This window comes from Somniosus microcephalus, chromosome 1, assembly GCF_052327205.1.
Source record: "Somniosus microcephalus isolate GS21.2 chromosome 1, FLI_Smic_1.0, whole genome shotgun sequence".
Classification (NCBI taxonomy): Eukaryota; Metazoa; Chordata; class Chondrichthyes; order Squaliformes; family Somniosidae; genus Somniosus; species Somniosus microcephalus.
Window position 1 is genome coordinate 70,510,387 of NC_140987.1, and position 27,666 is coordinate 70,538,052.

The 27,666-nt window shown below is 44.0% G+C and overlaps 2 protein-coding genes across 8 annotated transcripts in view; one reads left to right on the top strand and one right to left on the bottom strand.

The window, feature by feature from the left end:
- The window catches only part of LOC147124155 (inorganic pyrophosphatase-like), a 246,223-nt gene that overhangs the window by 49,993 nt on the left and 168,564 nt on the right, over positions 1 to 27,666 (top strand). The gene's annotated exons all lie outside the window — the stretch shown is intronic.
- LOC147124156 (long-chain specific acyl-CoA dehydrogenase, mitochondrial-like) overlaps positions 1 to 27,666 on the bottom strand; it is a 39,972-nt gene that overhangs the window by 8,759 nt on the left and 3,547 nt on the right. The window contains exons 2-3 of the mRNA XM_085982891.1: positions 15,019 to 15,195; positions 9,415 to 9,552 (exon numbers count right to left, since the gene is read on the bottom strand). Coding sequence (XP_085839017.1) covers positions 9,415 to 9,552; positions 15,019 to 15,195 — 315 coding nt within the window. The remainder of the gene's footprint in view (positions 1 to 9,414; positions 9,553 to 15,018; positions 15,196 to 27,666) is intronic.

Here is a 27,666-nt window from a genome sequence, read left to right on the forward strand (position 1 = left end):
TGCTTAGCTGGGAGCCAGTGTAGGTCATAGAGCACGGGGTAATGGGTGAACGGGACTTGGTGCGAGTTAGGACACGGGCAGCCGAGTTTTGGATCACCTCAAGTTTACATAGGGTAGAATTTGGGAGGCCAGCCAGGAGTGCATTGGAATAGTCAAGTCTAGAGGTAACAAAGGCATGGATGAGGGTTGCAACAGCGGATGAGCTGAGGCAAGGGTGGAGACGGGCAATGTTACGGAGGTGGAAATAGGCGGTCTTTGTTATGCTGCGGATATGTGGTCGGAAGCTCATTTCAGGGTGAAATATGACACCAAGGTGTGGTTCAGCCTCAGACAGATGTTAGGGAGAGGGAAAGCCACTCGAAGTGATAAAGTTGGCTTGTTTACAACCACAAACCTATATTAAACAGAAATGTCTTCAGTTGTGCAAGAAGATTTCTAATAGCATCCATACAAGTGAGGCATAGAAACATAGAAGATAGGAGCAGGAGTAGGCCATTCGGCCCCTCGAGCCTGCTCCGCCATTCAATGCGATCATGGCTGATCATCCAAACTCAGTACCCGGTCCCTGCTTTCACCCCATATCCCTTGATCCCTTTAGCCTTAAGAAATATATCCAACTCCTTCTTGAATATATTTAATGAACTGGCCTCCACCGCCTTCTGTGGTAGAGAATTCCACAGGTTCACCACTCTGGGTGAAGAAATTCCTCCTCATTTCTGTCCTAAATGGCCTACCCTTTATCCTTAGACTGCGTCCCCTGGTTCTGAACTCCCCGACTATCGGGAACATCCTTCCTGCATCTAGTCTGTCCAGTCCTGCCAGAATTTTATAAGTTTCAATGAGATCACCTCTCATTCTTCTAAACTCCAGCGAGTACAAGCCCAATCGACCCAATCTCTCCACATACGTCATTCCTGCCATCCCAGGTATCAGCCTGGTGAATCTTCGCAGAACTCCTTCCATGGCAAGAACATCCTTCCTCAGATAAGGTGACCAAAACTGCACACAATACTCAAGATGTGGTCTCACCAAGGCCCTGTACAACTGCAGCAAGACATCCTTGTTCCTGTACTCAAACCCTCTCGCTACGAAGGCCAACATACCATTTGCCTTCTTAACCGCCTGCTGCACCTGCATGCTTACCTTCAGCGACTGGTGCACAAGGACACCCAGGTTCGTTGCACTTCCCCTTCTCCCAATCTATTGCCATTTAGATAATAATCTGCCTTCCTGTTTTTGCCACCAAAGTGGACAACCTCCCATTTATCCACGTTATATTGCATCTGCCATGTTTCTGCCCAATCACCCAACATGTCCAAATCATCCTGGAGTTTCTCAACATCCTCCTCACAGCACACACGCCCACCCAGCTTTGTGTCATCTGCAAATTTGGAGATATTACATCTAGTTCCCTTGTCTAGATCATTAATATATATTGTGAATAGCTGGGGTCCAAGGACCGATCCCTGCGGTACCCCACTAGTCACTGCCTGCCACTCGGAAAAAGACCCGTTTATTCCAACTCTTTGCTTTCTATCTGCCAACCAGTTCTCTATCCAAGTCAATATCTTGCCCCCAATCCTATGTGCCTTAACTTTACACGCTAATCTCTTATGCGGGACCTTGTCGAAGGCCTTCTGAAAGTCCAGATACACCACATCCGCTGGTTTTCCCTTATCTATTTTACCAGTTACATCCTCAAAAAATTCCAGTAGATTAGTCAAGCACGATTTACCTTTTGTGAATCCATGTTGACATTTGTCCGATCCTGTCACTGTTTTCCAAGTGCTCTGCTATTACATCTTTTAGAATGGACTCTAGCATTTTCCCCACTACCGATGTCAGGCTTACCGGTCTGTAATTCCCCGTTTTCTCTCTACCACCTTTTTTGAATAGTGAGGTAACATTAGCTACCCTCCAATCCATGGGTACTGTTCCAGATTCCATCGAATGTTGGAAGATGATCAGCAATCCATCTATTATTTCTAGGGCAACTTCCTTAAGTACCCTAGGATGTAGATTATCAGGCCCTGGGGATTTATCGGCCTTCAATCCCATCAATTTCCCTAACACCATTTCCCTACAAATACTGATTTCTTTCAGTTCCTCCCTACGGCTAAAGTTCACAACTTTTAAATCAGATTACTCACAACACTCATTTAATTAAGAGTGACTGGTTTGAACGAATATTGCCAAGCCAGGAAGGTTAGCGAGGCAACAGTATTGTGCAACCAGATTCTGGTGCTTAAGAGTAAGGATACAGTACTAGATACAAACATATGAATAATGATGGACAGGTAAAGACTCTCTGGTCCATTCAGCCTGTCCCACACAATTGTGACACCTTGTCAATCACAATATATACACTCCCCACCCCACCCAAAGCCACGTGATCTCCTGGAAGAGGCGCAAAACCAGATTAAAAACCCAGGCTAATTTGGGGGAGAAAAATCTGGGAAATTCCTCTCCGACCTATCTAGGCGATTAAAACTGGTGCAGATCACTCTGGCCCTAAATTCCCAGAGTACCTACCTTTTGTAAGAGGTGATGCCCACCCCAACCAGAAACAGATCCAGCACTCGATTGAAGGAATTCAGCGAATCGATGCCCACCACACGAGACAACAGCCTGTTCCAGAGGTCCACTATTCCCTGGGAAAAGAACCACCTCCTGACATCTAACCTAGATCTGGCCTTACACAACTTAAAATTATGACCCTCCTGGTCCTCCTGAACCTACTTAATTGGAACAAACTGTCAACACAATCTATTCCCTTCATAATCTTATAAACCTCAATCAGATCACCCCATAGTCTACGCTTCTCTAAAGTGTAGAGTCCCAACTCTTTTAGCCTATCTTGGTAACAAAGATGCTTTAAACTGGGAATTAGTCTAGTGGCCCTCCTCTGCACCCTTTCCAAAGCCTCAATATCACCCACCATGTGTGGAGACCAAAACTGGACACAATATTCCAAGTGACCAATGTCTTGTACAAGGACAAAATAGCATGCCTCGTCTTATACTCAATTGTTCTATGAATGCACCCCAACACCCTATTTGCTCTAGCTATCACTTCATAGCATTGCTCATGTACCTTTAAGAGAGGTTTACACTAGAATGCCCAGATCTCTCTCTTTCTCCACCTTCTTTAATGCTTTTCCCTGAAGGGTGTGTGAATGTTGAACATTCTCCCTGCCCGCATGCACAACACTGCACTTATCCAAGTTATACATCATTTGTCATGAGCCCAATCTCCCATCACATTAAGATCCGCTTGAAGCAGACGAGCATCGTCTACAGTGCCGACCCTTGCCCAGATCTTAGTATCTTCTGCAAATTTGCAGATTGTGTCCCCAACACCTACATCCAGATCATTAATAAAAATAGTAAATAGTAAAGAGCAACAGTCCCAACACTGATCCCTGTGGGACACCACTGGTGACCGGTCTCCAAACAGATCCAAAACTATCTATAACTACTTTTTGCCTATGTCCTTCCAGCTAGTTCTCAATCCAGCTCAATATATTTCCACCAACAGCTGAGGCTTCAATCAAAAGCTTTTTGGAAGTCTAAGTAGAGAATGCCTACTGGGCTTCCCTCATCCACCAACTTCGTAACTTCTTCAAAAAATACAATTAAGTTTGTAAGACATGACCTTTTTATGAAGTCATATTGGGTGTCCCTAATATGTCGCTCTCTATCCAATCAATCATATATTGCATCCCTAATGATTCCCTCAAGCAGCTTTCCTAATACTAACGTTACACTAATGGGCCTATAGTTACCTGGGTCCATCTCGTCACCTTTTTAAAATTATATTCACAATGGATTGTGACACGAATAACTCCAAGTTATCTCAATACTGCTCTCAGACATAAATAATAAATGTCATCTGAACCAGCAGATGCTAGTATATAGGGCACATGGAATTATGGGTAATATACTAGCATGGTTTGAGAATTGGTTAACAGACAGAAAACAAAGAGTAGGGATAAACGGGTCTTTTTCAGGATGGCAGGCTGTGACTAGTTGGGTACTGCAAGGATCGGTGCTTGGGCCCCAGCTATTCACAATCTATATCAATGATTTGGATGAGGGGGACTAAATGTAACATTTCCAAATTTGCTGATGATACAAAGCTAGGTGGCAGTGTCAGTTGCGAAGAGGGTGTGAAGAGGCTTCAAGGGGATCTCGACAGGCTCAGCGAGTGGGCGAGAACATGGCAGGTGGAATATAATGTGGATAATTATCCACTTTGGCAGAAAAAACAGAAAGGCAGAGTATTTCCTGAATGCAGATGCTGAAAAGGGACCTGGGTGTCCTTGTACATGAGTCACTGAAAGTGCATGTGCAGGTGCAGCAAGCCATTAGGAAGACAAATGGTATGCTGGCCTTCAAGAGGATTTGAGTACAGGAGTAAAGTAGTATAATTTTGGTCTCCTTACCTAAGGAAGGATATACTTGCCATAGAGGGAGTGCAACGAAGGTTCATGAGTTTAATTCCTGGGATGGCGGAATTCCTGGGATGGCGGAATTCCTGGGATGGCGGGACTGTCGTATGAGAAGAGATTGAGTAAACTAGGCCTGTATTCTCTTGAATTCAGAAGAATGAGGGGGGATCTCATTGAAACATACAAAATTATTACAGGGCTTGATAGGATGGATGCTGGGAGAATGTTTCCCTTGGCTGGGGAGTCTAGAACCAGGGGCCACAGCCTCAAGATAAAGGGTAGGCCATTCAGGACTGAGATGAGAAGAAATTTCTTCACACAGAGGGTGGTGAATCTTTGGAATTCTCTACCCCAGAGGGCTGTGGAGGCTGTCATTGGGTATATTCAAAACAGAAGTCGATAGATTTCTGACTAGTAAGGGCATCAAGGGATATGGCGATAGGGTCGGTGAATGGAGTTGAGGCAGAAGATCAGCCATGATCTCATTGAACGACGGAGCAGGCTTGAACGGCCGAATGGTCTACTCCTGCTCCTATTTCTTATGTTCTTATGCTTTGAACCAATTCTCCCTATAGCGCAACCTGGTGCATCTGACCCAATGACTTCAGTAAAGGTGAAACAGCAACAGTGAGAAGAGCAGCTTAAAGTTGACAAGGTAGAACGTAGGGTAAATATTACAGTATGCAGTAGAACATGCAACCACACTAGCATGCGGAAGATAAAGCAACTATGCAATGCAACTACATCTTACTGCTTGAAAGGCAAAGCTGATACAGATAACGGCTAGCTCTATTGGTGCATAAAGGTGGGGAGTACACAGTGGATAGAGACAGTTGGTGCCAGGAGGAAAAAGGCACAACTTGAAAGCTATTAAAACAACTTGGAACCTCTATTCCCTCACGGTCTACCTCACTGTTGTCATCACCATGCAGAACAATCGACTCAACTTCACGTACATCCAGCCAAGAGAATCTACCACAAGATGCAAGACTAGCTTCACAGCGGTTAAATGCAGAGCGCCGTACATAAAATTTATAAATACTTAGCCTACTAAACATTAATTTAACTACAAATTCAGCAGGCAATGAGTATATAATACTAGCTGATTTCCCATGACATTCCTCATGGGTAGTCTGGGGGTCCGGAGACTGGTCATCATGTTTAGCTGCTAACATGGTCTGTCTTGTTACACCCATTGCTCGGATACTCCCTGTGGGGAAGTGGTTTAAATAGACACATCCTTAGGTCAATTAAAGGCTCATTTTGTTGTTGTTGGAAGGTTCTCTAGCTCGGAAGCAGTTTGGCTCCTGACCTTGGGAGAGGCCTTGTTATTTCAAAGTCAGAAAAATACACCAGGAAAATGACTGGCTTCCTTTCTCTTTATGTATGTTTTTTTTTAAATGTTGAGTTGTGATTTTATTGATATCCTGTTGGTAACTCAAAACTTTTAGAAAATAGAAAAAAAGGGAGGTACTCTAGCATTACTTAAACTGAACACCTATATGAACTACTCCAATATTACAAACTTCCAAGAGAGGAAAGGCACTGAAATAAATGATAGATTGTAACAAGCCACAGTTTAAATAGATCCTACAGCGTTTAAGTTAAATCGCTTTTCTTAAAAACAGCTAAAAAGGATTTTCATCGCATCAGTGTAACACAGGTTGTAATCACACGGCTAAGTGTGTGTTTTGGCAGTGAGATTTCCCAGAGAAAATCTGTGTGCTCCATCTACAACAGTCAGTGATGAGATTGGGGTTGGGGAGTCAATGATGAGGGGCCATCAATTTAAAATGGTCACAAAGAAAGAGAGGAGAGAGGACAAGAGAATTTTCTTTATGCAGTTACAAGAGCAGGGATTGCTTTGGTATAGAGTAGTTGAGGCAGATGAAACTGCATTTTTTTTAGGGGGAAGTGGATAAATGTTTCAATACAGGGGTATAGGAGAGAACAGGGCAAAGGGATTTGTCTTGGATTGCTCTAGGAAGGAGACAAGATGGGCCGAATGTACTCCTTCTGTGCTGTAAACTTCTCTGGTTCTACTTCTTGAAGCAACATATGAAGCACCATTATTTTGATAATTGCATGATATCTGCCTCCACTCTCAACCCACTGCTGATCAACCCATGTCAATAAGATTCAGTCCTTGATTAGCTAAATCCGGTTGCAAAGCCCAGGTTTTTTTAAGCTAATCAAGAGGCGTAACATTGTAGACTGACCTGGCTGTATCACAAGATCAGACATGATACAATTTGTAGGCCAACAGTCAATGGTCCAAAGTCACTCAGTGAACCAACTCCATCACCAGTGGCTGGATGCTGCATAAGTCACATTCAAAGGATTGAAAACCAAATGGTTACAAAGAATTAGGATTGAAGTACTTCAGTTTTGTTCTGGCTGATTTTTGAATATTTCACCTTTAAACAGTAAACACTGATAAAGCCATTGGGATTATCTTTCAGTTTCTAGTTCTAATTACGGGTGATATCTGGCACAGGCTCGACATGTCGAATGGCCTCCTTCTGTGCTGTAACCATTCTATGATATCCAAACCTTTAAGCTGGCTCCTCTCTTCACAGATATTGAGAGAGTGTGTGTGGTGTGGAGTATGCGTGTCCATTTAATGAATGGAATATGCCAAAATTCTCAATGTGTGCTCCCAGCAGGCAAAGCTGAGCATTGGGAGCGCAAATGTGTTACATTACCCCACGGTTAAAATGTTTCCCATTGGGATAGGCCACTATTTGCAGCCTATGAACGCACAATGTAAATTTTGCCCATTCATGTATTTACCGCGTGTGCACGCCACACCTAATGACCCTTTTCACAGGTGGTCCATGCAGAGCTCAGATCGTGTGCTGAGTAATGTTTAATGCTGCTGTGGGGTCTCTCCTAACATTAAAAGTTCCCAGGCCCTCTAATACAGTGGTTCTCAAACTTTTTTGGTTAAAGGACCCCTTTTCAAGTCGATTAGTAATCACAAACCTCCAAAGAACCCCTTTTCACGGACTCCCCATCTAAATGACAATACTATATAATACTCATAATATGAAAGTGCTGCATATAAAGTGTGTCTTAATAATGCGTTTAAGAAAACAGGTATTTACTTACAGCTATCAGTGAGATGGGTGTGCCTGCTTCTCACTGCAGAGTCTGTCTATCCTTGGTGTGATGTTTGACAATTTATTTAAAGCTCTGTCTGCTGTTCACTTTCCTACTTGTTCTATTAATTTTAAGTACCATCCTAAAAATTACTGCTCATCTACGAATTTTAATTACGAACTTTTAAAAAATATATAATTTGAGATTAGCAAAAACCTCAATTTTATTTACAATGCTAAAGAGCTAAAGAAGTGAAATTAAAAAGAACTCAAGACGAGTCTAGGAACAGTGCGGTAGAAACAGAAAACAGGAAAGAAACACACAGCCTGAGAGTAGCCTCTTCCTTCCCGTGCTTACTCTATGTTCCGAGATTAGAGTCTAACTGATCGAAGAGTCCAGAACTCCCAAGAAAGAAACCAGCATTCAAACGATCTAAATCCAAAACAGACCATAATTGAATCAGAAAATGCTGGAAACACTCAGGTCAGGCAGCATCTGTGGAGAGAGAAACAGAGTTAATGTTTCAGGTCGATGACCTTTCAAAACTTTGTTTCTCTCTCTCCACTGATGCTGCCTGACCTGCTGAGAATTTCCAGCATTTTCTGTTTTGATTTAAAATTTCCGGCATCCGCAGTATTTCGCCTTTGTATAATTGAATCAGGCCCTTTTATTACTAAATTAATTAATCACTTCTGAATATCTTCTTATGGTTAGCATTTATGCTCTTGAAAATTATTCACAAAATCAAGGTGGTGGAATTTTCAAAATTGCTGGTTATTCATTAATTTTTTAATTATTCACTAACTGTCCTGGCCAATATTTATCCCTCAAACAACATAACAAAAACAGATTATCTGGTCATTATCACATTGCTGTTTATGGGAGCTTGCTGTGCGCAAATTGGCTGCCGCGTTTCCCACATTACAACAGTGACGACACTCCAAAAGTACTTCATTGGCTGTAAAGAGCTTTGAGACGTCTGGTGGTCATAAAAGGCGCTATAGAAATACAAGTCTTTTTTTTAACTAGAGGGGGATATGTGCGAGTAGTAGTGCAATTGAGATAGGGAAATGAAAACACACGTGAACAGATCTAAAACAGGATAATTTATTGTTAAATTTACTCAAGATCTCGGACACCCTTCAGACAGTAACGAGCTTTTTCTCAGAAACTGTAGGTGGCTTTGAAAAGAGCCTTTGGGTTCTTAGATTCATTCCTGGACGCTCTTCATGCTCCCGGCGCAGGTTTTCTTCGGCAGCAGCACGGCCTGGATATTAGGCAGCACCCCGCCCTGAGCGATAGTCACCTGTTCCAGCAGCTTGTTGAGCTCCTTGTCATGGCGGATGGCCAGCTGCAGGTGTCTGGGAATGATGATGCGGGTCTTCTTGTTGTCGCGGACCCCACTGCTCAATAGAACAGCTAGGAACTTTTAAAGCTACCCTGCACGCAGCCTGAAGCCTAAGTTGTGAAAAATAAGGCCACTTCCAAGTGGTGATCTCACTCCCCTTGGCTTCAGTGCACTTGCGAATCACGTTGGCAATTAGAACCATAGAAGGTCCATTGTGTCTGTGCAGGCTCTTTGTTACAGAAATCCAGAACAAATCCCAGTGCATGCCTGGTTACACTGCCATTTTTTGCATTGTTGCATAGGCATGGACTTGAATTCCATAGTATAAAAACACAGAAATATTCACTTGTAGACTACAGGAATAAACTTGTGCACAACTCAAGCTGTGCTCAATAATTTCCAAAGAAACTAAAATTGTTACCCATAATTTTACAACTAGATGGGTATACATTTTGCATTCTAAATGACTATTGCACATGAAACTTTTCAGCTATGCTATATGTAATGTACTCACTGTTCCTCCCAAACGACAGCGGCAGAAAGTACATCACCGCCGAGCCCGCCGTGTTCTTCAGGTGTATTGACTCCCAAAAGACCCTGCTGTCCAGCCTTTTCCCAGACCTCTCTGCTCACTTGGCCATCTTTCTCCCATCTGGAACAATAAAAATCATCATCAACTCGGGCACCAGATTCCAAGGGGTAGCGCCAAATGTACAGGGTGTATTTACAGCATCTGTTTATACTTAAAAGCTTGATTCAAGTAGATTTCTGTGCTTTCATTCTCAGAGCAATGATATCCCTAATTTCAGTTTTATTATTTTGTGTGAAATTCCATGTGTTTCTTGCTCAGCGTCATCTTTCACCACTTTGATCTTAGGGTTAACACCAGGAATCTGGTTATCTCAATTTACCTTTGACAATGCCAGTGTCACACTTCTGAAGTGGCTTAACAGCCACTTAACTGGTATATGTAACAATGCTATTCCAACTCCAAAGAACACAATCTGGGGGCTATAATGCATCAGCTGTGCTCAAGGAAAACTAGATTTAGGAACAGGTCTTAATCCAAACTTGAACATGAGAGATGCTCTTTTCAGACCAAGGCTAGACACCAAGGCCAGGCACCACAACATAGTGAATGATATGGGTCATACCAATCCCCAAACCACAGATGAGATCAGGAAAAAGTAGCAAAAAAATACAAAGTAAGCCAACACTAATGTAAATAAAAAGGCTCCAAGGAGTAGATTGTGATTTGGTACAAATATGGTTCACTAATGTCCTTCAGGAAAGGGAACCAGCCACCTTTATCCAGTCTAGAGCACACGACTCCAGTCTTACGCTATATGGTTGACTCCGAGTGGTCGCACAAGCCACCCAATTGAATAATCACAATGGCCCATATTTTGCAGTCAGCGGTGAAGCAAAGGCTGGCCCCGAAGTAAGCTTCCCACAAAGATCTCGCGATCTCTGTCAAGAAGTTCGGCTTTTCCGACGTTCAGTTGAATTCAGTGTAAATTAATGGGGAATCCCTGGCACAAGCTGCTGTGACATCAACAAGCTATGCAGCCAATCACAATGCAAAATTCTCACAGACCGGGAACCAGGAAGTGAGTAAGCTCCTTTGATTCTAACTTCTTTTTTTAAATGTTAGAGGGCAAATCAAAGATTGGGGCTCTCGCAAGGGGAAAAGGCAAACCTGCAATAAAGATGAACTAACTTTTTTTTTTAAATAAAAAAAGTTTCTTTAAAATGTTATTTTGTATTCAAATGGATAAATTTGACACTCCGCAAAGTTAAAATGAGTTTTTCAGGGCCATAACCTTTGTTTAGCAGTCAATGCGCTGTTAAAACCCGTTACACCTAATCCAACAAGGTCTAACTTTGAATGGGGTACTTAACAGCAATATTACCGTGGAAACGCCCAGGTTTGTGCCAGTTTCACCGATTTTCCTGATTATACTGATTGCCGGCTGCGGGTGGTTGGGGGGGGGGGGGTGGGGGCACAGCACAGCCAGTGTCAGAGTAGTGAATGACTGACCACAACTTCAGGATTTCCCCATTAGGATGCGCATGCACTACATCCTGAAGTTGCGGTCAGTTTCAAACAGCGAACAAAGCCTATGTTTCTTGGATCAACAACTGCAGACACACAGAAATCACACAGAACAAAGTTGTAAGTAATGATAATTGGACTACAAACAAGGAGGGCCCCATATAAGGGCAAACACAACCATTCTGCGATAAACTCATTTGTACGGAAATAATGGGCCGGTCATCAAAGGCTATCTGGAAATGGAGAGGGAGGCATTAAATGTACAACCACTGTCATTCACAACCTGTGTTGAAAATGATATGCATGATGTGGCACAAGGCAAGAATGGCACGTTGCTCTAGGATACGAGAATACGGCCTCAACTCACACATGCACATAAAAGTAAATATGCTGCCTGTTCTAGACCAAGTTGAATTGCAATACTAGATCTAGAAATGGTACAGAAGAGGAACAGTTCCAGAAGAGCTGGGAGACCACCTTGGTTGAGTTTATTGGGTATGAGATCCTTCTAGCAGTAGCCCCGCACCCACCTCAACAAAGTGCATGTGCTGAGTATAGTACACCTGTGGCAAGTAACACAGCACCCAGGCAGCAAACACAGGCATTCACACCACACACACTGCCATGACTGCAATAATATTCTCATGCTCGCCACTGTCCTATGGGCTCTATGAACAGTGCCTGGTCACTGGCACCTCCCAGGAGCAAGGAGACCAACCCCTCTCCATATATTTCAGCAGGATAGGGAGGTATAGCAAATAACAGCACAATTGAGGGGGTCTGTTGCCAGATGCCTCCTCAGAAGAGACAGATGTGAGCTGAGTAGAGGTCATGACATGTCTGAGAAAGCAAGTTTTTACAATGGACTCCCTCAACAAAATGTAGGAAACTATGAAGACTGATTTTGACATTAATATTCCAGATCATGCACCAAGGAGATTGCAGCAGCTTCTGCAACTGCATCATCCTCTGCCCCCCTCGTGAGGATATGCCCTTCTACAAGACAGTCGACAGGCTTTGATGGCTTGCTCTTAGGTTAGTGGCAGTCCTTGGGGTAGACTTTCCACTTTGGGCGCAATCGGCAATCCAGGCGCAAACTGCACTCAAAATTGCGCTCGTTTTCCAAAGTGAAGTTTTGGTTCAAGTTTCCGCTCAAACTCGTTTGCATAATCACAAACATAAAATCGTCCATAAGCCAGTGCAATCAGGCAGCATATCGCAACATAAATGTTTATTTATTTTTTCTTGCGTTAGAATATATTCTTTGATGTATTTAAGAGTGGCAACGTGGTGCTGTTTTATTAATACAGCTGAAAATGGGTTTACCACAAAATATAAGTATTTTTAATAAGTGTGTGATCCTCCACCTGTGAGTAACCTGATTTTAAATGACTGAAAATGACTTTAAAAAACTATACAGAACCATTTACTAGTTTCATTGATGCACAGTAGTCAGTTTTAGTAAATTAAATATTTTTTAATATTTAAAAGCTTTTAAAAGGCACCTATTAGTGCCCTTGCACCTTAAAAAAGATTAATCTGAAGAGCCTCCTCGAAGGCAAACGGGTGCAATTAGCGGAAACTCGCCATGGTGATTATTTCAATCGGGGGGGGGGGGGTGGTGAGGCCAGTTTTGGGGGATTTTTTTTAAACCAGCGCAAAAGAACACTGGACGCAACTTGCGCTTAAAATTCCACAATCCTTTGCGCTGGGTTGTCTGATTTTGGGCGAATTACCTAGTGGAAACTCTACCCCTGCATGTGTCAGTGCAACATACCCTTAAACTAGAGACTGATGCTGCTTCATCAAGACTGCTTTTGACTACAGACAGTGGGCTTATTCCTATCTCAGAAATAGATAGAAGAATTAACTTGCATTTATACATCGCCTTTCACAACTTCAGAATGCCCCAAAGCGTTTCACAGCCAATGAAGTACTTTTGAATTGCTGTCACTGTTGGCAGCAGTCAATTTGCTCACAGCAAGGTCCCACAAACAGCAATGAGATAGATGACCAGCTAATCTATTTTTAGTGGTGTGGGCTGAGGGATAAATATTGGCCAGAACACCGGAGAACATCCCGGCTCTTCTTCAAATAGTGTTATGCGATCTTTTATGCCCACCCGAGATCGAGGTTTAACATCTCATTCCAAAGGTGCCACCTCCAACAGTGCAGCACTCCCTCAGTACTGCACATGAATGTCAGTCCATATCAGATGCTCCAATCTCTGGAGTGGGGCATGAACACATCTCCTTCTTATTCAGAGGTGAAATTGCTACCAGTGAGCCAAGGCGGACACCTAGTCATGGCCAAAATGGCTCTATGACCCTCTTCAGCGATGCAGACATATATACTACAATCATTTACCTATCCCAGAGATACAGTAAACGCCACCTCGGATCAGGACCAGTGAATATTGCAAAAATTGTTAATAGGCATTAATAAAACTAACACCAGAACATAAATAAGTAATACATTATTTTTCCACAGATTGAAAAGCTCAGAATAGCACCAAAACTGTCAGCTGCTGCTAGCACTATTGGTCCCATTTTTCCATCCATTTTAACAGCAGCCTTCATGGGAGCTAGCAGCAGAAAGCATACCTCTGAATGTCCATATTTGAACATATTTTGCAATAGATATTTATGTTTCCTCTTTTATGGCAGAGATACAGTATTTGACATTTTATATACTTATCTCTTCATTTCCAGTGTAGGCAGACCACCATGCTCTGAACTTTATAATACTCCCACAGAGATCTGTTGCAATGAACAGGTCAGAACTGGAAATTAGTCAATAAATCAACAGAAGAGCCTATTTGAACTCCCTCACAGGCTGGCTCAGACACTCCAACCATTTCTTTGATCTGAGCACCAAAGAATGCACAAACCCACGCAGCCAGTTACAATTTCAAAATAACATGATAAAAATTTTAATATATTTTGCCCTTTCACCCTTTATTTTGTAATCTGTAAAAGAAGAAAGGCCCATTGTCTCATGTGCATTTCCATAACGAACCACCATCTCAAGAGTCATTTAATTTTAGGGGCAATCCTGCTTTCACAGAGGTCATTAGAATTCATAAAATGGATTAATACAGTTTATTTCAATTAACAATGAGTTTCAGGGACAAATATTACCAGGATGAGGCTTCTATTAGTGTTTACTATCACCTTAAAAAAAATTGATACTCTGCAGATCTTTCTCCCTCTCCTCCCCTCCCCTCCCTGTAGAAACACCTGTTGTACTAAGCCGTACAGATCAGAAGGTCCCAGAATTCATTCCCAATCTGTGGTAGGTCGGAATAGCTGGGGAATTACATAAGAAATAGGAGCAGGAGTAGGCCATTCGGCCCCTCGAGCCTGCCCCGCCATTCAATAAGATTATGGCTGATCTTCCAGCTCATCTCCACTTTCCTGTACTATCCCCATATCCCTTGATTCCCTTAATATTCAAAAATCTATTGATCTCTGTCTTGAATACACTCAACGACTGAGCCTCCACAGCCCTCTGGGGTAGAGAATTCCAAAGATTCACCACCCTCGGAGTGAAGGAATTTCTCCTCATCTCAGTCCTAAATGGCCTAAATACAAGTAGCCTTACCCCCACCCCCACGCCCAGGTTAAGAAACGCGAGGAGGGACATGAGCCAAGGTTCCCACTCCCAATTCGCAATCAAGGTACTTCTGTTGGTAAGTGTGCATGGGCAAAGACAGATTTTGGCTGGGTTGTGATGCCACTCTCTTCCTCCGCCCACCTCACAGTCAAAAAGCTTACCAACAGTCAAGAGTGACCACTGGGGAGATACCAGAGGGCAACCAGCACCCCCGGGTACTGTACTCCAGAACTGTATTTCAGCAAGATTCAGCACCTTTAGGGTGGGGGGGGGGGGGTGGAGAAACAATCACAAGAACAGCATATAATGTCATACTATTCAGAGCTGGCACAGAACAATTACCAATATTACACCGTCAGATCACTCAGTCTAATGAAAAAAATAGTACAAACGTTACTTAGTCTATTTCTGGTAAGAATTCTACTCAAAGTTCACAAGGCTACATACTGTGTATGATATGGAACCACCTCTGCTTCAAAGAATCTCCTCACGCTTTTTCTGAGTATATCATGCTCTTCAGAAAAGATTCGGCGAGTCCCAGTGTCCATCAGATTCTTGGTGAAGGAGGTTTCTGGACGAGAAACTTTGCGGGTTTCATCACATTGTGTCTGTGTGCTATACAGTCTAAGAAAAAAATAAAGAGGTTTGTATAAGAATTTTTACACTCAAATATTGAGAGTGATACATACACAATGTTCATTATAAACAGCTTTTACTAACAATATTTCACTGTTGACTGGACAAATCTAGTGTTTCCTTTGAAGTTTCCTCAATCCATTGTTTTTATTACCGAGATACCAAGGCAAACTAGGAAGCACTGATTAGGTGATGCCAACCTTGAATTTTAAAAGCCCGAAGACTGTAGGAGGCGGGGGGGGAAGGGGTTCCACAGTTTAGGGGCTTTGGGAAGAGTAGAAGCAGTCTCAATTACAGGGGTGAGAATGCGGAAAATGATCCATTCAGTGGAAAAACAACTGTTCTTTGCGATGTCTCAAAACTTTCACAGGGCATGGTTAATAAGATGTCCCTCACACCCACCATCAGTGTATAAAGCATGGTTAGCACTCACAGCGCCAGAGACCCAGGTTCAAATCCAGCCTCGGGCGACTGTGTGTGGAGTTTGCACATTCTCCCTGTGTTTGCGTGGGTTTTCTCCGGGTGCTCCGGTTTCCTCCCACAGTCCAAAGATGTGCGGGTTAGGTTGATAGGCTATGATAAATTGACCCTTAGTGTTAGGGGGATTAAATACGTGGGGTTACAGGGATAGGGTGGGATATGTGTTGGTGTAGGGGTTACGGGGATCAGATGGGATATGTGTCGGTGCAGGCTCGATGGGCCGAAATGGCCTCTATCTGCACTGTGGGGTTTGTGTGTGATTCTGTGTGTGTGAATTCCAAGAAACGTCCCGTTTTCAATCGAAATACCAAAATGATAGCACTGAACTCCCCCTCACGCCCCTATCATCAAACAACACTGTCTGAAGTAAATTATGTAGTAACTTTAGTCACTACATTGATCAAATAAACTGGGTGAGAGTTGACAAAACTGGTCATTGGTTATAAAACATAGGTCTCAAACACCACGGTCTCGATTGTCACGGTGGGGGCAGGAAGGGTGCGGGGGAAGCAAGATTGCGGGCGACAAACCCAGCAAGGTCGGGGACGTGGAGGCTCTGCCAATCATAATGGCAGGGCCTCATTTAAATAAATCTATGCAGAGTCCTGCCTGACACATGGCCAGATTGACTAGCGAGTGGGAGTGTGCCAGTCATTGGGGTGCTATTCTAAGGATCTAATGGCTCTGGTAAATCCTCACCATTTCCTATGGGGATACTCTGAGATATGCCCCACTAACGAGGCTCGAGATATGACTCAAAGTCTAAGAGAATTAGAAACAATTCATAATTCGCAACGAATATACATTCCCTTAAGGAATAAAAATCTCACGGAAAAATTGGTCCAACCATGGCTAACAAGAGAAGTTAAAGACAGTATTAGGTTAAAGGAAGAGGCTTTTAAAGTTGTCAAAAAGAGTAGTAAGCCTGAGGATTTTAGAATTCAGCAAAGGATGACCAAGAAATTGATAAAGAGAGAGAGAAAAAAGAGAATGAGAGTAAACTAGCAAGAGACATAAAAACAGATTGTAAAAGCTTCGACTGATACGTAAAATGGAAGAGATTAGTGAAAGTAAACATGGGTCACTTAAAGGCAGAGACAGGAGAAATTATAATGAGGAATAAGGAAATGGCAACGACATTAAACAATACTTTGTATCGGTCTTCACGGAAGATGACACAAAAAACTTCAGTGGGGAACCAAGGGTCTAGCGAGAATAAGGAACTTAAATAAAATTATTAGTAAAGAAATAGTACAGGAGACATTAATGGGACTAAAAGCCGACAAATCCCCTGGACCTGATGGCCCAGATCCTAGGGTTTTAAAAGAGGCGGCTAAGAGATAATGGATGCATTGGTTTTGATCTTCCAGAATTCCCTGGATTCTAGAATGGTCCCCGTGGATTGGAAGGTAGCAAATGTAACCATGCTATTCAAGAACAGAGGAAGAGAGAAAACAGGGAACTATAGAGCAGTTAGCCTGACATCAGTAGTAGGGAAAATTATATATAATCTGTTATTAGGGATGTGGTAACAGGTCACTTAGAAAATGATAATATGATTGGGCAGAGTCAACACAGATTTATGAATGGGAAATCATGTTTGACAAATCTGTTATTCAGGTTGTAACTAGCAGGGTAGATAAGGGGTAACCAGTGGATGTAGTGTTTTTGGATTTTCAAAAAGCATTCGATAAGGTGCCACTCAAGAGGTTATTACACAAAATTAGGGCTCATGGGATTGGGGATAATATATTAGCGAGGATTGGTTAACAGGCAGAAAACAGAGTAGGAATAAACGGGTCATTTTCAGGTTGGCAGGCTGTAACTAGTGGGGTACCGCAAGGATCAGTGCTTGGGCCTCAGCTATTTACAATCTATATTAATAACTTAGATGAGGGGACCAAATGTAATGTACTGGGAAATGTTGCTGATGATACAAAGCTAGTAAGTTGTAAGGAGGATGCAAAGAGGCTGCAAAGAGATATAGACAGGCTACGTGAGTGGGCCAGAACATGGCAGATGGAATATAATCTGGATAAATGTGAAGTTATCCACTTTGGAAGGAAAAATAAAAAAGCAGAATATTTTTTAAATGGCGACACTGGGAAATGTTGGTGTTCAGAGGGACCTGGGTGTCCTTGTACACGAATCACAGAAAGTTGACATGCAGGTACAGCAAGCAATTAGGAAAGCAAATGGTTTGTTAGCCTTTATTACAAAAGGATTTGAGTATAAGAGTAAAGACATTTTACTGTAATTATATAGGGCCCTGGTGAGACCACACCTGGAGTATTGTGTACAGTTTTGGTCTCCTTACCTAAGGAAGGATATACTTGCCATAGAGGGAGTGCAATGAAGGTTCACCAGACTGGTTTCTGGGATGGGGGGATTGTCCTATGAGGAGAGATTGAGTAGACTAGGCCTATATTCTCTAGAGTTTAGAAGAATGAGAGGTGATCTCATTGAAACATACAAAATTCTTACAGGGCTTGACAGGGTAGATGCAGGGAGGATGTTTCCCCTGGCTGGGGAGTCTAGAATCTGGGGTCACAGTCTCAGAATAAGGGGTCGGCCATTTAGGACTGAGATGAGGAGAAATTTCTTCACTCCGAGCTTGATGAACCTTTGGAATTCTCTATCCCAGAGGGCTGTGAAGGCTCAGTCGTTGGGCATATTTAAGACCGAGATCGATAGATCTTTGAATATTAAGGGAATCAAGGGCTATGGGGATAGTGCAGGAAAGTGGAGATGAGGTAGATCACCAGCTATGATCTTATTGAATGGCAGAGCAGGCTCGAAGGGCCAAATGGCCTACTCCTGCTCCTATTTCTTATTATCTTATGTCCTTATTCGCTATCTGGGTGTCCCATTTGACCCCGAGCTGACATTCCAACCCCATATCCTCTGCTTCACAGAGATACACAGTAACATTTTACAAAACGATTTCTAACAAGCTCCTAGCACACGGGTCCCCACCCCCCCCCCCCCCCGACCCGCCACCTAATGGCTAATTCAGGGTGGAAGATTCATAGAATCATACACCACAGAAGGAGGCCATATGGCCCATCATGCCTGTGCCGGCTCTTTGAAAGAGCTATCCAATTAGTCCTACTTCCCTGCTCTTTTCCCATAGTCCTACAAATTCTGCCTTTTCAAGTATTTATCCAATTTCCTTTTGAAAGTTACTATTGAATCCACCTCCTCCACCCTTTCAGGAAGTGCATTCTAAATTCTCAGCTGCCCCCTGGTTCTTTTGCCAATTATCTTGTGTCCTCTGGTTACTGACCCTCCTACCAGTGGAAACAGTTTCTCTCTATCTGTCTACTCTTTCAAAACCCCTCAGAATTGTGAACAACTCTGGTCCTTCATCCCCGATGCCATTCTAGTAAATCTCCTGTACACCCTTTCCAAGGTGAGGTTAACGAAAGAAAGCTGGAGGGCCTTCTGTTACATGGCAGGTGTTTTCACACTTACGTTGTGAGATATATTACCTAGGTCTCCTAAATGGATGCTTTACCTAGACATAATCACTTACATGACTACCTGTCCAAACCTTGGGCTGGCATGGGGAAAGACCCTGATGCAAAACAGATTTTTCACAATCTATAGCAACCCACTTACGGGGAACTTCATTTTATTCCAGTTCAAAGGTCACTAATGTTCCAAAGCTGGTGGAGGATGATATCTGCTGTGCTGGGAATGTTTATGAAGCAGAATTTCTGACAAACAGATCAGTCAGTAATTCAATAATTTAAGTTTACCCATCTACAATTCTATAGGTTCAACTCAGAGGGTGTTAAAGGAAGGAAACAAACTTGCATTTATACAGCACCTTTCATGACCTCAGGATGTCCCAAAGTGCTTCACAGCCAATTAAGTACCTTTGAAGTGTAGGCACTATTGTAATGTAAGGTAACATGGCAACCAATTTGCACTCAGCTAGGTCCTACAAACAGCAATGCGATAATGACCAGATAATATTTTAGTGACACTGGTTGAGGGATAAATATTGGTCAACACACAGGGAGATATCCCTTGCTCCTCTTCAAAAAGTGCCATGGGATCTTTTACATTCACTTGCAAGACAGCATCTCCAATAGTGCCAATCTCCCTCTGTACTGCACAGGAGGGTCAGCCTAGATTATGTGATCAAATCTCTGGAACGGGGCTTGAAAGCACAACCTTCTGACTCAACAGTGCTGCCACTACACAAAAAGTGCAACTACACAGATAATCATTGAAGTTTAGGGCCAGTAATTTGCGCTCCATTACAATGTGACACAACGGGAGTTCCCAATCTCATGCATCTAATCAGAGGAATAATCAATCATTGTCCCATGTTCCGTTAGAGCGTTGCTTGGTGCATCGCGCGTCTCCATTTCTCATGGTCCTCGGTTAATCAGAGGAAAACCAAGCTGAAGATCGGACGTCCCCACAGGGAAGGGAAAAACAGGACAAGTCACCACTGGGCCCTTGCAACTTTGAGTGGCCTGGAAGCTTACCTGCCATCTCAACCAGGGAATGACGCATCATATTGGGGAAGAGTGAATGCAAAGAGGGGTGGGGGGGGGGGGGGGGGGGGCAGTCACAGAATAAAGTAACCGGCTCCCTAAAACAGGCCAGAAAGGACAGTGGTTCAATTTCTGGTGTGTGCCGAGTTAGCTGATCTCAGTCTGGGTAGCAACAGTACTACACAACTGGCCTTAGGAAGGGAGAGGGCAACAAAAACCAGCTCACAAGAAGTGAAACTTGGAGATTTCCACTGTGTGTTATACATAACAAAATCATAAACTCATTTATAAACAATGCGTTGATGAGTTTGCTACATACAGCACACAGAGGAAATCTCCCCTCCCAATGAGGTACGAAGGAACTGTACCCCAGCATGAGTCAGCATCTTTAGGAGAGATGGGAAGACAACTGGCTAAAACAGAAACAAACAAAAGTACACGTAAAATATGAGTCAAAAAAGGCTCATTTACACATTCAGTAAAGTACCCAGATTTGTTATGTACTGTTGGTTCAGAATGCAGGAATTATGATACCTAATGATAGTAATTTATAGCACTTGGCAAGTGAACTGTGACACTAGTTCAGATTATGGTGTCGAGGGGTTCTGAAATCAAGGACAGGTCACTGAACCAACAAAGTTATTGCTGTAGAAGTAGATAAATTCATGCAGCCATGGGTATTTCCATGGAAATTTACAATTCCAACTCTATGCCCTTTATAACTGCCGTCAGTATATTTTCACTGGCTTGGTTTCTCTACAAGGAGCAGAGATTTAGATTTACTATCAAAATAATCAGTTATATAACTGGCGCCCATGGTTCTTGCCACCTTATTAAAAACACTGACACTTTTTCTGTTTTGCAACATCTTCACATAATGCACAGAACACTTTGGGCTGAAAATTCAGTAGAGTTAGCGCCCCATTTGAGGCGCTAGAGGGCCTAGCGCCGGAGTTATGGCCGGTTTGTAAATTCAGTGGGGCCCTGCCATTGGCGTTAGACCGGTTGCGCTGCGCCGGCACCGATGACGTCATCGGTGTGCGCAGCGTCCCGGTTGCCGTGGTGACGGGCCCCAACGCCAAAATTGAGTTGCGGCCGCCTCGCCCGTGGCAGCCGCAACTAACGATGTTTCAGCAGAGTCCTACGCGAGTTAGCGCCGGCGCATTAAGGTCGCGCGGCGGCCGGCCGCTTTCCCGCCGGCCGCCTGCCCGCACCTCCCTCCCCGGACTCTTCCACCCTCCCCCCGCGGAACAGATGCGTCTGGCCTGCGAGCCCGGCACTTCTCCGAGGTGCCGGGCTCATTTTTTTCAAGATTTCAACGGCCAGCGGGCGGGTGCAGGCAGCTCCTCCTTAACTGAAGGAGGAGGCCTGCACTTCCCCAGCCTGCCGCACCGCATCGGGTGCCGCAGCGCCGGAATTGCGCCGCAATGCGACAGTCAGCGCCCATTTCGAGGCGCTGACACCCTCCTGTAGCGCCAGCAGCCGTTTGGGCGCGGCGCTACTGAATTTTTGGCGCGCGCAGGGGGACTTAGCGCCAGCGCTAAATTTCCGGCGCTAAAGCCCTGGCGCGGCGCCAACTGAATTTCTAGGCCTTTGTCTCTTATAAATGATACAATCAGAAACATGGAACGTTACTATATAACATATCCTCTCATTTTCCATTTGTGAGCCCACGTGAATTTTTACGAAAAAAGCGCCTTTGGGTCCAATAAGCCCACCCCACCCCACCTGTCCTCTCACCATAAAGCTTGGTGCCTGTGTGCTCCACAAATACATTGGCCCAGAAATTCAGGTCTCCACGGGTGAGTATGCACAGGGTACTCACCCGTAGGCCCAATGGAAGTGCCGGTTTCCTGCATGCGCGGGAAACCGGCACTTCCGTTCCTCTGAACGAAGGGGTTCAGAGGTCGAACGCGTGCGCGGGAGAGGCTGCGCGTGCGCGTCGAACTTCGGTCTTTTTTGCAGGTTTTCCCGGGAACGTAAGCCTGCAGAATTTAGAAATGTAAAAAGCAGGCCTTGTAAGGCCTGCTTTTTACAAGGTAAGTGGTGAATTAATTAAAATTAAAACATTTTTTCCACAGGTTTATTATTTTTAAATGCTTTAAAGCACGGTAAGTTTATTTTTAGCCCCGTTAGAAAATTAAAAAAAAAAATTCAAAAATTTAAATTGTTTAAAATAGTTATTTCATGTAATTTATAGTTTATTTAAAAAATGTGATTAAAAAAAAAAATTATTTGAAGATTTAGTGCTATTTTGGGGCCGTAGTATTTATAAGTCTTGACAGCACTTCCTGTCAGACATATCAATGGAGCATTCCCTGCTCCGATTGGCTCCCCATGGTCCACGTGATCCCAGGGGACGCATCGAACTAACTGCGCCCCTGGGCTACGCAAGCACTGCCCGCCGGCAGCTGGACCAGGCCCCGGATCGGAATTCCACAGGGGCCCAGAGCTCAACGGCCGGCGCGCAAGGTAAGTGCAGGTCGGGGGCTTGCACCCGCGGGAAGCCCCCGACCCGAATTTCTGGGCTGATTCCACTTACACTGGCCACTTCAATGGTCTTACATGGCAACTTAACCCCTTGAGTGAAAAAAAAGACTTGGGATTTATATAACACTTTTCACATCCCCGGGACATCCCAATGAATTCCTTTTGAAATGCAGTCAGTTATTTTGTAGGTAAAAGTCCATCCGACTGTCCTTCTTACTCCCTCATTTTTCACTTGTCCCCCCAGGGCTAGAACCTTTCACTACAATTTGTTTTGGTCCATTTTGTCAATTGTGAAGAGGTTTATTATATTATTCTAGTGACCACAATATCCCCTGTAGACTGTGTTCACTGTTGTAATTTTCACAATAAGCTTCCACCATTTACACAATAGCTCCTTTCCACACCAGGCAGGCAATCACACTTCAGTGGTGACACTCACTTGTTGAGAATTTAGAAATATTACGACGTTTGATTAGGGTTCCCATCTATTTGGTTTTAGAATATTTCTGAAACTAAAAACACAACTTTAAGTTCTTGGTTTAAAAAACAGATGGGCATTTCTTCCATTTGTGAAACTGCACCACCTGATGTCCCATACCACACATTGGCCCGGATTTTGTGGTTGTAATGACGGCGAAACTGTCAGCCTTGCCGTCAGTACTTTGTGAAACTGACAGCAACTTCTGGCGTCCGCACATGCGCAGTTAAACACGGAAATCCAGAAGTTGCTGTCAGTGATTACCTGCTTCTCCATAGGGTGCGCTGTTGAAGTCCTCGCAGATGGAAATCTTAGAAATCACTTGAACTGACGTGAACTTCTACTATTACGCTCTAATCTCAATTTTGGGGTTTTTTTAAACAGCAAGTCTTGAATGAGGTGTAACTAGATTTTTAACACCTTTTTAAGTCATAGTTACTGCTGAACAACCTCTCTGGCCCTGAAAAACTAATTTTATATTTGTGGAATGTCAAATTTCTCCATTATGATTAAAAAAAGTTTGAAATCTATGGATTTGTTTTAAGTTATTATATTTCAGTTTCTACCTTAATCCCATGTGTATGTCCCAATCTTTAAAATGATCAAAAGGTGAAGGATAATCAGTGCTTTACACTTGCTGGTTTGCTGTCTGTGAGAATTCTCCCTAACAGCAGTGGGAGTACCCTCACCACACAGACTGCAGCGGTTCAAGAAGGCGGCTCACCACCACCTTCTCAAAGGCAACTAAGGATGGACAATAAATGCTGGCCTTGCCAGCGGCGCCCACATCCCATGAATTAATAAAAAAAAGTGATTGGCTGCTGAGCCTGCTTGATGGCATCCCCTATAGATGGCACCAGAATGAAATTAATGTCAGGAAAGGTAAAATCCACACCAGAGATCACTAGATCTTTGTGGGCAGCTTTCTTCGAGGTCAGCGGTGTGGAGTGCCATCACTTCGCCACTGACCGCAAAATCCAGACCATTATCACCATCAGGAGATGGAGCAACTCACCCATACTTCCAAAATCAAACAGTGCTGCGGCTGGTAACTACCTTCCAGAGGTCAACATGTCTTGCCTCAGATGACAATTAGATATTGTTTCAAAAAGTCATTTTTTAATATTAAACAAGGCCCATAATAAAACAGTATCCTCACCACCCCACAAGACATTTTCCACCTTCTCCCATTTAGCCCAACAACCCTGATTTATGTATAATAAACATACCTCTGTGGGCTTGCAACCTCTTGTTCTTGCTGATGGTAAATGTCAGCCTCCTGGTATATCCCTGGGCAGTTTGAAATGATTGGGCCAGTGATTCCTTTTTAAAAAACCTAACTTGCTTGGAGTGTGACACATTGATTTTGGTTTACAAATGGCGCAGCAGTACAGTATTTTGCTAGTGTTTATGGTCTTGGGCTAGCAACTCAGAGGTCACGAGTTCAAATCCCACCATCGAATGTTATAGAATCATAGAAACTTACAGCACAGGAGGCGGCCATTCGGCCCGTCGTGCCTGTGCTGGCTCTTTGAAAGATCAGTCGTGCTTCATCCCACACCCCCGCTTTTTGTCCATAACCCTGTAAGTTCCTCATCCTCCAGTACCCGTCCAATTCCCTTTTAAAATTATTGATGGAATCAGCTTCCACCACCTTTTCAGGTAGAGCGTTCCAGATCCCCACAACTCTCGGTAAAAAGAATTCTCATCACCCCTCTACATCTTTTGTCAATGATTTTGAATCTATGACCTCTAGTTATTGACCTACTCGCCTGAGGAAATAGTTTTTCTCTATCTACTCTATCAAAACCTCATCATCTTCAAAACCTCTATTAGGTCACCTCTTAATCTTCTCTGTTCCAAGGAGAACACTCCAACTTTTCCAAATTAACAACAGAAAATGCTGGAAACACTCAGCAGGTCAGGCAGCATCCATGGAGAGAGAAACAGAGTTAACGTTTCAGGTCTGTGACCCTTCATCAGAACCTAACTTTTCCAACCTCTCCTCATAACTGAAGTCACTCACCCCTGGTAACATCCTGGTAAACCTCCTCTGTACCCTTTCTAAAGCCTTTACATCTTTCCTGAAGTGTGGTGCCCAGAATTGTCCACAATACTCCAGCGGAGGCCTAACCAGTGATTTATAAAGTTCTAGCATGATCTCTTTGCTTTTATATTCTATTCCTCTATTTATGAATCTCGAATTCACTCAATCTGGCAAAATTGTACACTAGCACCAGAATGATGACCGTAAAAGCTGCTGGATTGTTGTAAAATCCCACTGGTTCACTAATGTCCTTCAAGGAAGGGAACCTGTCATCCCTACCCAGTCTGGTCTACATGTGACACCAGTCCCACACTACATGATTGACTTGATGCCCTCAGAGCAACTAGGGAGGGGCAACGAAATACTGTCTTGCCAGCATCACCTACATCCGAAGAACACTTTTTTTTAAACTCACTTTTAAACAGTATTGACAGTTTTTGGACATGTACTGATGTAAGTGATTATGTCTAGGTAAAGCATCCATCCAGCATTTTCTGCTTTAACCTCCAAAAGCCTGAGGTCATCCAAATCTCTGCTGCCTGTGTCCTAACTCGCACCAAGTCCCGTTCACCCATCACCCCTGGCTTCGCTGACCTACATTGGTTCCCAGTCCGACAGCGCTTCAATTTTAAAATTCTCATCCTTATTTTCAAAACCCTCCATGGCCTCACCCCTCTGTAACCTCCTTCAGCCCTACAATCCTCCAAGATCTCTGCATTCCTCCAATTCTTGGCTTCACTGTAACCTGTGCCTTCGCCACAGCATTGGCAGCTGTACCTTCAGCTGCTGAGGCCCTAAGCTCTGGAATTCCTTCCCTAAACTCCTCGCTACTCCCACCATGTCAATCACAGATAAGACCATCTCTGATCACTTGTACCACTTCTCCACTCACATCCCCCTCACAACCCTATTCCCTTCCGTGTCCGCCCTTGGAAGAAACACTCTCCCAATTCACGTACAACTGCAGTTTCAAAATCCCAACTGCCCAGCCTTTGGCCCGCCATTCCCCACGACATTTCTGCAGCTACCGATCTGCTCAACCACACCCTCACCACCACCTTTGATGACCTAGTCCCCATTAAAACCATTACTTTCTCACCCTGGCCGTTCCCCCTGGTACGGCCCTCATCTCTGCTCCCTTAAGTCCAAGGGATGCAGACTTGAACGGATATGGCGGACAACTGGTTTAGCCATTCACCGCCAGATCTGGCTGGACCACATAAAGCATTATTGGGTCCTGCTCTTGTCTGCCAAAATTGATCACTATTCCAGGAACATCATGGAATGCAAGGATAAAGCCCAGCTTCCTTTCTCGACTGCAAACTGTCTTCTTAAACCCCTCTCCCCGGTCACCTCCACCCTCACTTCCAACAAGTGCAAGTAGCTCATGGACTTCTTTATCATTAAAATTGAGACCATGCCATTTGTTAAATGGGATAGATTCAGAACAGATCTAGCATCTCAAAACTGGGCATCCATGAGGCGCTGTGGGCCATCAGCAACAGCAGAATACTATTCCACCACAACCTGTAACCTCATGGCCTGGCATATCCCTCACTCTACCATTACCATCAAGCCAGGGGACCAACCCTGGTCAATAAAGAGTGTAGAAGAGCATGCCAGGAGCAGCACCAGGCATACCTAAAAATGAGGTGCCAACCTGGGGAAGCTGCAACACAGGACTACATGCATGCTAAAAAGCAGAAACAGCATGCTATAGGCAGAGCTAAGCGATCCCACAATCAACGGATCAGATTAAAGCTCTGCAGTCCTACCACATCCAGTCATGAATGGTGGTGGACAATTAAACAACTAACGGGAGGAGGAGGCTCCATAAATATCCCCATCCTCAATGATGGCGGAGCCCAGCACGAGTGCAAAAGACAAGGCTGAAGCGTTTGCAACCATCTTCAGCCAGAAGTGCCGAGTGGATGATCCATATCGGCCTCCTCCTGACGTCTCCACCATTACAGAAGCCAGTCTTCAGCCCCACACCTCCGAGATACCTGCGCTCCTCTAAGACTGGTCAGTTGAGCATCCCTGATTTTAATCGTTCCACCATTGGCAGCCGTGCCTTCAGCTCCCAAGGCCCACAACTCTGGAATGCCCTCCCTGAACCTCATGCCTCTCTACCTCACTTTCCTCCTTTAAGACGCTTCTTAAAACCTACCTCTGAGCAGACTTTCAGTAGCCACTTCTCAGGCTCCTGTTGATTTTTGAGATTCACTGCTGTGAAGTGTGTTGTGGCCAGCACCCAGCCGGTGGTGTAAATGCCCCCCAGCACCCAGCCAGCAGTGTAAATGCCTCTTTAACACTCAGTTTGTCGATGCTCCACACTAACTCCATCCTACCTATGTCAACGTTTTCCCTCCGGGGACCTCCGACTTTAACTTTGGCCTCCCTACTATTGTCACCAACCTATGCCCTGCTACTGCCAGGAAATATGCATCCCA